General features: G+C 36.9%; 1 protein-coding gene across 1 annotated transcript in view; it reads left to right on the top strand.

The window, feature by feature from the left end:
- LOC127545453 (P2X purinoceptor 7-like) overlaps positions 1-5,853 on the top strand; it is a 40,966-nt gene extending 35,113 nt beyond the window's left edge. Inside the window, exons 12-13 of the mRNA XM_051972760.1 lie at positions 610-711; positions 4,948-5,853. Of these exons, the coding sequence (XP_051828720.1) occupies positions 610-711; positions 4,948-5,475 (630 nt within the window). The 3' untranslated portion in view covers positions 5,476-5,853. The remainder of the gene's footprint in view (positions 1-609; positions 712-4,947) is intronic.
- Positions 5,854-14,433: the final 8,580 nt, after the last annotated feature.

Here is a 14,433-nt window from a genome sequence, read left to right as displayed (position 1 = left end):
TCCTTCTTTCCTTCCTTCCCTTAAATAATGTTAATATACTATGTCAAACAAGCAATCACAACATCATGAGATTTATGTGAAAGCCAGGTTTATTACAAGAGAAATGGGCATGCATATGGAGCCCCAAAAGTTCACAATTCATACAGAAGCTTGCATATTTATAATATTAGAGCAAAGGAAAGAGGAGAAAGGAGGAAGGGACATGACATGGGAAGGTGACTAAAGGTAGGAAAATGTTAAAACCCTTCTTGAAGGGGAGGAATAAGGTGATAGATAGCAAAAGCCCCATTTTTTCCCCTTCAGAATTGCTAGACCATGAAAATGGGAAGACCTACTAATCTACAGGATCCCAGCTGCACAAGCAATTTCTCAGCCTGGCACAGATTGACTGGCGCCTGTCTTGAGTCCAATTTGAGACACAAACAACAAATTACATCAGCTGGGGTGGGGTATTATCCTTGACTCCTTCCGGCCTTCTGCATGTTCTGGGGCCATTGTTTCTGGAAAATATGACAACTCAAAAAGACAAGTTCAGGGGAGTTCTTCACAGATCTTAACAGCTACATCATTAGAAAGTCATTTTGTCTTCTCTTTTTTTTTTCCTTCTAGACTTTAAAGTATGTGTCCTTTGTGGATGAGCCCCACATTCGGATGGTGGATCAACAGTTATTGGGGAAAAGTTTGCAAGAAGTGGAAGGTGAAGAGGTTCCAGTAAGTTAAACTGTTGATATTTATGGCATTTGGGATTGACTTATTGGTTTGAATCAGACAAGGAAAGAGAGTATTCTGGAAGTTTAAAATTTTTAAAATCTTAAACGTGCACCAAGACTTTTGAGATATTCTGTATATGTAAAGTGCTTTGCAAACCTTAGAAATGTTAATACTTACTTTCCCTTCTACCAAAAAATAAAGCTAGTTAAATGGAAGTATGGGTGTATGCTTTGTGGGAGAGTCTTGCTTCTCAAAAATGGATTGTCTCCATCACTAGGACGCTCACAATTTTCATTTGAGCTAGTTTTTGTTGAATGAGTCTATCCAGATTTTTTGACAGCACTCCTTATAGCATATTAGATGAGGCATTAAATGAATGGAATTAAGAAGTTCAATGTTAGATATTTACTAGCTGTGAGAAGTTGGGCTAGGAATTGAGCCATTCTGTCCCTCAGTTGCCTATAAACTGAGGCAGTTTGGCCTTCAGAGTCTCTTCCAGTTTTAAGTCTATGATCCTATGTACAAAACAGTAATCCCTCCATCCCTAATCCTGCCCTTCCTTCTAACTTCCCTATTTCTATTAATAATTGTATCATCTTCCTTCTCCCAATCAGCTATGGTTGAAACTTTAGAGTCTTCTGTAATTCTTCCTTCCCCTTCACCTCACCACTTTTAGTTGCCCAATACTGTTGATTCTACTTCCATAGCATCCCCCACATCTATCCTCTCCCCCTAGTCCTACTTACCACCACCCCTTCAACACTTCTTCCTTAGACTACTTCACAGTTGCCCAAATGTTCTGTGTCCAGACGCTGCCCACATAAGAGAATTGTGGGGATTGAGCAAACCACACTGACTCCATCTTGTGATTCAATTCTGGAGCTTTTCTGTTCCCCTTTTATACAACTTATGTCTTGTGAGAAAATTTTATTCAATTATGGAAATTGTGAGAAAACTTTATTGCATTGTTTGAACCCAGTGACTGTGAAGCTGGACCTGCTGGTTAGAGACCCTTAACTGAGGACTATCTGAAGATTAATATAAGAAGTTCTCTCACCACTATAACATTTCAAGCAATTCATATGTCTTATCTGAAAACTGGTTTTATATTTATTAATCAGTTACTGTTTACCTATTCCTTTGATCAAATACAGATACTTGGGGGTGAGAGCAGAGTGGGATATCTTTTTCTGATTTCAGGGGATTGCATCTGTTTCCTTTCTCCTTCAATTCCAAAAGTCCCTAATCTTTCCACCATTTAGAAATCAGATTACTTATCCTTGCATCCTGGTCTTGTTGTTGTGGTTTGTCATTTCTTTCTATAGCTTATTTTACAGATAAGGAAACTGAGGTAAATAGGGTGAAGTGACATGCTCAAGGTCACTTAACTATAAGTATCTGAGACTGAATTTGAATTCAGGGAGATGAGTCTTCTTGGCTCTAAGCTTGGTACTCTATCCACTATGTTATCTGCCAGTTTAAATCCTGTTATTTTCTTTTAATGCATAAAAACCTATCTCTCCCTGGTTTGGGGATCCAGTGCCAAACTGAGGAGGCCTAGTCCCAGTTTGTTATTTGATTTGCATGCATTTCTTAATCAATTGATATGCTCTGAACTTTGAATCTAAATTTCCTCAATTATTTTAGAATTCATTCATCATACATACAATTTTTTGAAAAGAAGAAAGGTTCTAGGATAACAAGTTGAGAGCTAGAGGGGAATCTTAGGGGAAATAAAATCCAATCTCTTTGTTCATAAGGAATCTGAGGGCCATGGGGGCTATGCAATAGTTCATCTTCATATTACCAGTAAAAGGAAGCATGGTAAAGGGTATAGAAAATTGATTTCAGAATCAGGAAGACTTGCTTTCAAGTCTCACCTCTGACAAATCCTGACTCTTATCATTCTGGGCAATAGACTTAACTTCTCAAGGCTTGAATCAATTTTCTAAGAACAAGTTATAGAAAAGGTTCTATTCTGAAATGGAAGAGGGGGTTTCCTCAGAAACACCTTCTGGCAATGAAATGACAGGTCTGGTTTGAAAATATACATTTAATATGTGCACATACACACACACACACACACATATACACACATTCATATATATGTAGAACTACTCCAGTATTTTTGCCAAGAAATCCCCAAATGAAGCCCTACTCAGACACAACTGAAAAAGACTGAACCACATATATTATTAGAATGTAACTATTGAGATTAGGAAGTGGACCTCAAAGGTTTGCAGTCACAGATAGTCAAGAAGCAGTTTATTGTAATTGTAATGCCATTAGAAGCAGGCTGAATTCCAAAAGAAATTAGCAAAGAAACAGAAGCAAGGAGACCCCTTTATAGAGCTTTCTATCATTGACATGCTAATTCTGTGGCCCAGAGGAGTAGTCTCTGGAATTTGGTTACCACTGACCAGATTATCAGTCAGCAATGAATTGAGGAGTAGTCTATTCAGAATCAGATAAATTGAGCAGGGGAATTACCTTTGGCTCACTCTAAAATCAGAAGATTTAGATTTACTGATTTATTGTTAGAACAGAAGCCCCCCTAAAATCAGGAGACCACAAAATCATTGCTATATTACATCATAACCTTTTTTTCTGAAACAATCAGCGTTAAGTGATTTGTCTAGGGTCACACAGCTAGTAAGTATCTGGAGTCAGATTTGAATTTAGATCCTCCTGACTCAGGGTTGATATTTTATGCACTGTGCCACCTAGATGCCCCTAACTTTCTTTAAAGTAGAGATTTTTTTTCATTCTTTTCATGCAGAATCTAGCAAATAAGATTAGGAATAGACTTCTGATTTCACTGAACTAGGACTCTCCTCTACTGTAGGAAGGTACCTTTTCAGCAATTTATTGTCTTAGAGAACATACAGGAGCCATGAAAAGTAAAATCAGTGTGTCAATGTATTGTGCAAACACAGGTCCTGCCTTAAAGAAGCTTACATTTTAATGGAGGAGGCAGCTTGAAAACAATTGGGCACATACAACATAAATACTGAATAGATGGGAGTTAATTGGAAGTAAAGGCATCAGGGGGCCTGGAAGAAGCCTATTACAGAAAGTCGAGTTTTATTTGAACCTTGAAGGGAAATTAAGAGGAAGATGTGAACAGGGATTCATTTCTAAGCATTGGCGACAGTCAGTACAAAAGGTTTGGGAGGAGCATTGTTTTGTTATTATTGTTTGGTTTTTTATAATAGTTTCTTATTTTCTAACTACATGCAAAGATAATTTTCAACATTTACCTTTGCAAAACCTTGTGCTACAAATTTTTCTCTCTCTTGCCTTCCTTGGCCCTTCCCTAAGCAGCAAGCAATCCATTATAGGATTTTTCTATAATTTTTCTATGTATTTTTTTCTAAATAAGCAATTTTTCTAAATATATTTCTATATTCATCATGTGGCTTAAGAAAAATCAGATCAAAAAAGAAAACAAAAGATGAGAAAGAAAGAAAAAAAAAACAAGCAAGCAAACAAACAAACAACAACAACAAAAGATAAAAATTCTATGTTGTGATCCACATTCAGTCTCCATAGTCCTATTTCTGGATGCAGATGGCTTTCTCCATCCCAAGTCTATTGGAATTGGCTTGAATTACCTCATTGTTGAAAAAAGCTGCGTCCATCAGAATTGATCAGAATTGATCATCACATAATCTTGTCATTGCCGTGTACAATGTTCTCCTGGTTCTGCTCACTTCTCTTAGCATCATTTCATGAAAGTCTTTCCAGGCTTTTATGAAATCATTCTGCTCATCATTTCTTATGAACAGTAATATTCCATTATATTCATATACCATAACTTATTCAGCCATTCCCCAACTGAGGGGCTTTCATTCAGTTTCCAATTCCTTGTCACTACAAAAAGGGGTGCTATCAACATTTTTATATATGTAGGTCTTTTTTCCTTGTTTATGATGGGAGGAGCATTGTTAAGCAAATGGGGCTGGCTAGAAAGAACTAAATTGAAAGTAAGAAGGCTGGAGAGATAGAAGCGGTCTGATTATGAAGAGCTTAAAGTGCCAAACATGGGAATTTGTCTTTGATCCTGACGGTGATTGGGATTGAGGTTCATAGAATAAGGGGGTGACATAGTCAGACGTATATTTTAGAAAAATCTCCTTGAAAGCTGAGTGGGAGATGGATTGTAATGGGTTGAGGGAGAGACTTAAGGTAGAAGGCTATTCATTTCTAATGAATCTGGACATTTGCCTTCTGCAGAGACCCCGAATGGATTTCACAGACTTGGCCAAGCTTCTTCCACCACAGCCTGATGCCAGCCTCAGCCCTGTATCCCCAGAAGAAATGCGACTCCTGAAGAAAGAGCCAAGTCCTCCAACCCAGGCAAAGCCCAAATGGTGTCACTGTGGGCACTGCCGCCCATCCCAACTCCCAGGAAGCAACAAGTGCCTGGAAGAGCTGTGCTGTCGCAGGAGTGAGGGTCCCTGTATCACCACCTCGGCCCTCTTTGAGGAGCTGGTCCTCTCCAGGGCCACCCTGCGCTTCATCTTGCTCTACCAAGAGCCCTTCCTGGACATGAACGTAGATGCCCTGACCAACCAGCTCCGGCACTGTGCTTATAGGCGCTACATTGACTGGCGCTTTGGCAGCGATGACATGGCCAGCTTCTCCATCCTGCCCAGTTGCTGCCGGTGGACTATCCGAGATCATTTTCCCAAGCAGGAGGGAAAGTATACTGGCTTCAAGAACCCTTTTCCATACACATATTTGGAACCAAAGAGTTTCTAAAATCGACTTCTTTCATCTTTAACTTTCTTTACCTTCTGGGAGAAAGATTTGAGAGATTCAACCTTGGGTTATGAAAACTTCCTTTCTCATCTTGAAACTGAAGATATAGGGAGGGAACAACCTGATTTGGGAGAAAGAACTCTGGTTTGAAAGTTTGGGCTCTCTCTAGAAAGGTAATTCCCCACGGGCACGGCTACTTAAGTTTAGTGCCTCGGTTTCTTCATCTGGAAAATTATAACAAAAACCTGCCTTGCCAATCCAAAGAGACCTTTTGAGGATAAAATCATACCCTATAAATGAAAATGTTTTGTAAAAGGTTAAATGTGCCACAAAACTATACTATTCTTTTAATTATATAAAAATGGATATGGTAACCAACACGGAGTATGAATAATGTAGATCTAAGTTCTGAATTCTGGGTTCATAGATTTAGAGCCTGTCCTCAAGGTCAGAATCTTTGATTCCATCTCCTGAATGAATGAGTGGAGAAGCATTTCATAAGTACTCACTGTGGGCTATGTGCTAGAGACAGAAATAAAAGAAATTAGATAGTTCTCAAGGAACTTATATTCTAATTGGAAAGACAACTCAAATGGGGAATAGAAAGGGGAAAGGGCATGCACATACTGTAGCATGGGCTGGAAATGGCCAGGAAGTAGCCCAGTTTCAGACAAAGTCAGGCAAAAGTTCATTTATCTGAGCCCAGAATTCTGTGGGCAGAGTCTGAGTTCAGTAGAAAGTTGCAGGAGACATCATTTGGAAATGACCTATCTGTTCTCTCTCCTCCACTCACATGACCGCCAACCTCATTTGCACCCTCATCACTGATGACTCCTCTGGACTACATCAACAAACAGCCTCTTATGTGGTCTCCCTCCCTCCACTGTCTCCTCACTCCAATCTACCCTCTACAAAGTTGACAATTTGAGACTCTTAAAGTATAGCTCTGATCATGTCATTTCTCTCTAGGACAGTGGTTCCCACAATCTTTTTTGTTTCAAGAACTCCTTTTCAACAAAAACAAAAATGGGTTATAAGCCTACAAGGTAGTTTAATACACTACTCATAATATTCTTTATGATTATTTATTTCTTAAGGTATGGATCATCATTGCAAACTCTGAAGATATTCTCCAACTATCACTGGGAACCACTGTTCTTTGATTATGTGGAAACTCCTCTATTTGGCTTTTAAATCTTTACAATCTGATTTCAACCTATTTTTCCAGATTCTCTCTCTGTAGCTCTTTCTGTTTCTCTCTCTCTCTGTCTCCCTCACTCCTCCTCTCTCTGTCTGTCTCTCCTTTCCTCTCTCCTCCCTCATCCTTTTCCCTCCTCTTCCTCCTCCTCCTCCTCCTCCTTTCTCTTCCTCCTCTCTTTCTCTCTCTTTCTCTCTCTCTCTCTTCTCTCTCTCTCCCTCCTCCTTTTTTTTCCCTCCCTCCCTCTCTCCCTCTATCCCTCTCATTCATCTGAATGACTTAGCAGTCACTAGACTTAATTTCCATTATACTTTCTCTTCCAATTACATTCCAGCTAGACTAGCCTTTCTACTGTTCTGAAGAACCATTTTGTCTCCTGCTTCAGCACAGGCTGTCCCCCACATCTGGGATGCTCTCTCTGCTTCTTGTACCTCTTTAGATTTCTTCAAGGATCAATTCAGATATCACCTCCTATAGGCGATCTCTCTTGCTAATCCCTCCACCCACCCTCAGTTGCTAGTCCTCCCTCACTTCTATGACTTTGAATATATTTAGTCTTACATTGCCATATGCATGTTCTTTCCTTTAGTAGAATATAATCTACTTGAGGGCAGGGGAAGCTTTCATGTTTGTCCCTGCATCTCCAGCACCTAGAAGAGTACCTGACACACATGTTTAATAAATTCTTCTTGAATTCAACTAAGTTGAAATGGGACAGGGAGTTCTAAAGTCTAGTGCAATCTCTTCATTGCACAGATCAGGAAGCTGAGAACTGAAGTGACTTATTTAAGATCACACAAGTACTAAGTGGTCAAGTCAGATCCTGTGACTCCATACTGAGTGCTCTTTCTAAGGACTGAGTTCTTGCTAAGTAGTAGGGCCTATGATTTCTTCAGATGATTGCAGGATCGGTCAATGAATCAGGCAGACAAATATTTATTAAGCACCTACTCTGCACCATGTGTGGATGCTAAGTGTTAGGGATAAAAAGAGATGCATAAGATAGTCCCTGCTTTCAAAGAGCTCCCAGCTTAACGGATCATAGACCCAGAGTCAGAAATTTCTACAGAGATTCAGGTTTCATCATCTCAAGCTTGGTCAATATCATGAAGGAAGAAAAAAGTCCCCCAAGTTTGAGTTTCTTCTCAGTATTTCTAGTATAGTCCTTGGTGGTTTACTCTTGGAATACCTCAAATTAAAAAAAACCTTCCCATTGTGTTTCTCCAGCTCAGTATTATGCATCTGGGAAGAAGATTGTATAGTTTCTAAGGTCTAGAAACCCTCCCAATGTGTCTTTGATTTCCTGTGCTTTTGCAGCCAATCAGAATTACTACAGTAGAGAGAAGTTTAAATATTTCTGGGAAAAAATGAAACTCTTTCCATACAAAGTCTTCTTGAAGGCTGACTACTAGAAGGCTGGGGAAAAGACATTGCCCCAAATATCATCCATTTACAAGATCCCTCCTGTAAGGTTTCTTTGTACCAAGGTTGAATGTAGATCTTCTAACCTGTGCTGGCAATGAGGCATGGCATTGGGTTTGGGGGCAGGAGGACTTGTAGTCACCTCCTGCCTCAGACACTTCCCAGTTATATGATCCTGGATTAATCATTTAGCTTTAATTTCTTCATCTGCAAAATGGAAGTGAGGGCAGGGGAAGGCATTGAACCTAATGACCTCTGAGAATGATTCCATCTTCAAGTCTATAGTCTTCTATTTTCTTTGTACAGTGCTACATTTAAAGAAATACTGACTATTCTAATAGATATTAAGATGAGCATATATAAGGTCCTTTGTGTACACAACTGTGGCTGAATCATGTCTGTGTTTTAAGATGCATTGTTTTAAAATGTTTATTTTTTCAAAAATACATTTTTTGGATGACTGACTTATTTACTCCTTTCCAGTCATAGCTTCCTTCTTTAAAAATTGATTCCTTTCTTGTAACAAAGATGAGTGAAGCCAAATCAATGAAAATAACATCTATGACCATGGATGATTTTGAAAAATGAACAGCTTTGCATTTCAATGATAAAAAGCATTATGAATGAGCCTTTTATAAATGGGATTTTATCAGGATTCAAACTCAGGAATTAAAGTAATTGGGCCAGATTCTCTTCGAGAATGACACACTATGAGCCTTTTAAAGAAAATTGCTGTTCCATGATATTTTTTGGAAACTGGGCTGTATTTGGTTTCATGGGAATGGAAATTATTTGCTCTATGAAGTTTGCCTTTTTATTCTCCCATGTCTGTATCCAAATGGCCCCAGAGTGGGTAGTGCCAGAACTTCATCTCCATGTGATTTCTTTTTTTTCTATATTTATTTTATTTATTTTTTATATTTTGAGCTCCAAGTTGTCTCCCTTCCTCCCTCCCAACCCACATTAGAGAAATCCAGCATTTGATATAAATATAGATGTAGAACTTTACCAAGCATTCTTCTATGTATCAGTTCTTTCTCTGGAGATGAAGAACAATTTCCTTCTTAAGTCTTTCATAGTTGATATGAATGATCATGTTACTTAGAATAGCTTAGTCATTCACAGTAATTTTTCTAACAATATTGCTATTATTGTATACAGTGTTCTTTTGCTTCTGCTCATTTTACTTCATTATTTCATGAAAGTTTTTTCTATTTTTTTCTTAGAAACAATGGGTTCATCGCGTCTTACAACATAGTATTCTACAACTTATTCAGTCATTCCCCAATTGTTAAGAATCCTCTCAATTTTCAATTCTTTGCCACCACAAAAAACTGCTACAAATATTTTAGAATGTATAAGTTGTTTTCCTTTCCCCCTGATTACCATGGGAAACAGAGCTAATAGTGGTATTGCTGTGTCAAAGAGTATGTACATTGTTTTATAACTCTTTGGGCATGATTCCAGAATGCTCTCCAAAACGGCTAAATTGGTTTACAATTTCACTAACAATGTAGCAGTGTCCCAGTTTTTCACACATTCCTCCAGTATTTGTTATTTTCTCCTTCTTTCATTTTAGCCAATCTGATAGACGAGATATTTTAATTTATATTTCTCTAATCAATAATGATTCAGAGCAATGCCTATATATAACTTTGATTTCTTCTCCCCAAAACTGCTTGTTCATATCCTTTGATCATCAATTGGGGAATGGCTCAAATTCTTATACATTTGACTCATTCATATATTTGAGATATGAGACCTTTATCTGAGAAATTGTCTATAAAATCCCTTCCCCCCATTTTCTGCCTTCCTTCTAATCTAAGCTACATTGGTTTTATTTCTATTAAATTGTCTTAATTTAGTGCAATTAAAATTATCCATTTTATATCCCACAATGCTCTTTTAATACAAATTTCTTGCTTATTCCTCTTCTAATTTGATAGGTTAATATGTTCCATTGTCTTCTAATTGTGATATGTCCTTTTATGTCTAGGTCATGTATATATTTTGACAATATATTGGTAAATAGTGAAAGATATTCGTCTATACCAAGTTTCTGTCAGACCGCGTTCTAGTTTTCCCAGCAATTTTACCAAATGATAAGTTTGTATCCCCAAAGTTTATATTTTTATATTTACCAAACACAAGATTATTATAATCATTTTCTACTGTGTATTGTACACCTACTCCATTTCCACTGATTCACTATTTTATTCCTTAGCCAGTACCAAATAGTTTCCATTATTACTACCTTACCTCCTTCCTTTACATTTTTAATTAATTCCTTTGATATTTTTGGTCTTCTGTTCTTCCAAATAAAATTTGTTATTATTTGTTCTAGTTCAATAAAATAATTTTTTGATAGTTTAACTTGGATGGCACTGAATAAGTAGATAAGTTTAAGTAGAATTGTCATTTTTATTATATCAGCTTAGCCTATCCATGAACAAGGAATGTTTCTCCAATTATTTAAACCTGACTTTGTGTTTGTAGAGAAGATATTTCGTAATTATGTTCATAGAGTTCCTGGATGTCTTGGCAGCTATATTCATGGATGTTTTCTATTTCTTATGGTTATTTTAAATTAAATATTTCTTATAATCTCTTCTTGCAGGGCTGTGTTGGTGATATATAGAAACAGTAATGATTTATGTGAACTAATTTATAGTTTTACACTTTGCTAAAAAATTATTAATTGTCTTAATTCATTTTGTAGTTGAATATCTAGGATTTTCCAACCATACTATCATATTATATGCAAAAAGATAGTTTTATCTTTTCATTGCCCATTCTGATTCTTTCCATTTCTTTTCCTTCTCTTATTGCTATTGGTAGCATTTCAAATACAATTCTGAAAATTTTGGATGACAATGGGCATTCTTTTTTCACTTCTGATCTTATTGGGGAAGTTGCTAGTTTATTCCTGTTGCTAATAATGCTTGCCATTGGTTTTTGGTAGATGCTTTTAACATTTTAAGGAAAAATCCATTTATACTTATGTTTTCAAGTAGGATTTTTTTTTAGTAGAAATGAATGTTGTATTTTGTCAAAAGTTTTTCTGCACCTATTAATATAGTCATATGATTTTTATTCTTTTGTTATTGATATATCGATTATATTAACATTTTCATTCAATTACATTAATATTTCATATTGAATTTCATTCAATTATGTCAATATTTCATGTTGAACCAATCTGGCATTCCTGGTAGAAAGCTCACTTGGTCATCTCCATGTAATCTCCGACTTGTTTTTATTACACCATCTAGATCATAATCCTATGAATGACTCAGAAATACTTGGTCAGCTACTTCTTCAGCTTCTGCAGTAGCACCATGATGTGTGATTGCAGTCATTTATGCCAAATGCCCCATCTTCCTCCCAGATGAATGAATCTTGCTCAAAAGTGTGCTTTAAATAATGCCATTTCCAGGAACAATTTAGAAAGTATCCTAGCCTTTTGTGGGAATCATAAAATCGAGTTCTAATCCATCCTCTAGATCAGAGCTTCTTAAACTTTTTTCCACTCACAACCCTTTTTATCTGAGAAATTTTTATACGATCCCGGGTATATAATGTATAAAATACATTATAGAAAGCAAACAGTTACTGATAACAAATCATAATTTTGCAACCCTCGTATTCAGTTGCACAACCCCAGTCGGGCTTCCGAACCACAATTTAAAATTTCCTCTAGATGATGTAAATATTTTATTATTAACTTCCCCTAGTCAGTATCTGATCTGTTATTTTTACAGCAACACTGATACATTTCTGGTTTCATTTAGCCATAAATGGTAATACATTGTCATTTTTCTCATTAGGGGAAAGCACCTTATATTATGTTATTCATATATTTTGTTTTTATATCACTTCCATCTCTCTTCCTTCATAACAAAAAAAAAAAGAGAGAGAGAGAAAAACAAACCAGCAAAACTGTAAAAACATATCCACCAAGGTGTCTTTTTCTTTATTTTTAAAATTAAGAAATAATATTAGGAAAGGAACTGGTCAGAATTTTTTTTCTATTGCTATCGGATTCTGGATGAATTTTTGAGCACTTATGTGTTGGAAGACACTTCACTGTAGTTTCTCATTGAATTGCTTGATCATTATTTGAGTTGATGTGATTTTTAGGAGTAACCCATACTTAAAGGTTATTTGCATGAGAATCTCCTCACTAGTGAAGATCTCTGCACATCTATGTGAGGGGCCTAATTGGCAAGAGTTTATGGGGAGAGAGATCCTGGTATTCTGTTTTCCAGCTCTGAGAAAAGACATGTGGTCCCAGATTCCTTTTAGGTCTCTGAAGAGAGAGAAAGATTTTAGGATGAGTCTGACATGAGGAACTGGCACCTCAATTATATTTCTACCCCCAACTTTCTACAATGAGATTTATGGGAACTTCCTATTATATGAGGATGGGGGCTTTCTTGATTAAGCTCCCAGTGAAAGATTTCATTCATTCTGTGACTTGTCTGGCTTTCTGGAATAGTTGTAGGAGAACTAAGCTGTTTTCTCTTCAAATAGCCATCCTGGTTGGAAATCTTTTTAAAATTAAGCAATAAAAATATGGTATTTTAGTCTGAAGCCATTAATCCCAACTGAATAAAAATACTTTTAAAAACCTAATAAATGTCAAGACAGCAATGACCTACTTTGCTTTTATCAAAGACTTAATCAGTTTTTATAATAGAATAATACTACTAACATTAGTTAACTTTTATGTAGCATCCACTATGTGATAGAAACTTTACATATAATATCATTTGATCTTCACAACAATATTTTCTACATTTTATAGTTAAGAAACAAGTTCTGTGATGTGGCCAACATCACCCAAATAGGAAATATAGGAGGCTGGATTTGATCTCAGGGATCATCTTGGAAATTTCCTGACTCCAGCTCTAACTGTGCTTTAAGCATTGCATCACCAGTTAACTTTTTTAACAGAAGACTGAGTTAAGTTCGGGAAGGAATCCTGATTCCTTGAAACTCAAATTATCATAGTGACTAAATCAAGAGGGGGAATTGCTTTTAAGAGCAGCATCTCTTTGTTCATTTAGCTGGACTGAATGGTTTCAGGCAGTCATTTCTCCAAGGCCACACTGATAGTGATATGACTTGTTTAAGCAAATCAAAATGCTTGACCTTGCTATTGCAAATATTTTTAAAAGTCCGAGTTTTGCACTTTTGTTCTAGCTTGCTGTAGAATTTTGCTTTGGGATTTTGATTGCTACAAAATGTAAGGGATTGTTAATCGGCCAAAGAATTCCAATTAGTGGAGGAAATCTCTCCAGTGTGGAGCTCTCTTTAAACAACAATGCTTGAGTATCAATAACCCTAACCCTAACCCGACTCTAACCCTAACCCTAACCCTTTGAATGAAATGCAGAATTACAAAATTTTTCTTCCACAATTAAATGGTGTTGAGACTAGGTAGAAGTCAGTATGGCCTTGGACTGCTATAAATAACAGCCCAATATAATAGAGCTGTATGGCTGGCAAAGGGCTTTACAAAAGTTGTCTCATTTGACCTTCACTACAATGACAACCAGGTAAGTGCCCTTGTTATCCATCCTCCCCTAAAGATGAGGGAACTGAGACTGGGAGATGTACAGATAGGCACTTTAGTGCATCTTAAGGCACTCATGCTAGCTGTTACTATGATTGATTGGGCAGCAAGGTGGCGCCATAGTGCATAGAGTCAGGAAAATTCATCCTATTGAATTTATATCTGATCTCAGAAACTAAAGGTGACTCTGGGCAAGTTATTTCACGCTGCTTGCCTCAGTTTCCCCATCTGTAAAATCAGCTGCAAAAGGAAATGGCAAATTACTCCAGTATCTTTGCCAAGAAGAGCCCAAATGGGGTCATGAAGAGTCAAATATTGTGGTCTGACAACTGTAATAACAACTATTATTGATAGGCAGAAGCTACCAGAAAGCCTTAGAAGTCTCAAGTCAGTAGTCTTGAAATCTCTAATAATGTGAAAGAAGGTCCAAGTCCAAAAACTAATTTTTCAAAAGTGCTCCTAGTCAGTCTTATCTCCTTTCTCTTATTTCTCTTGATCCTTGCTTGACCCTTGCCAATGGAGAGGGAAAAGGAGTGAATCCTTTGGAACTTGATCAAATACATTACAAGGGTACAATGAAGCTTCCTTCCCCTATGCCATGATCTCCCCAGGATTTTTCCCCAGATTCAGGCTAAACTAAACACCACAAAAATTCACTTTTTGATAAAGAATTAAAAAAAAAAAAAAGGAATGAGACTTAATAAGAAGGGAAAAGGACTTTGACTTCTTTTTTTGCTAACTCCTAGGAGAAGCCTTTTGG

The sequence above is a fragment of the Antechinus flavipes genome, chromosome 1 (genome assembly GCF_016432865.1).
Source record: "Antechinus flavipes isolate AdamAnt ecotype Samford, QLD, Australia chromosome 1, AdamAnt_v2, whole genome shotgun sequence".
Classification (NCBI taxonomy): Eukaryota; Metazoa; Chordata; class Mammalia; order Dasyuromorphia; family Dasyuridae; genus Antechinus; species Antechinus flavipes.
This window is presented reverse-complemented; position numbering and strand designations above follow the sequence as displayed.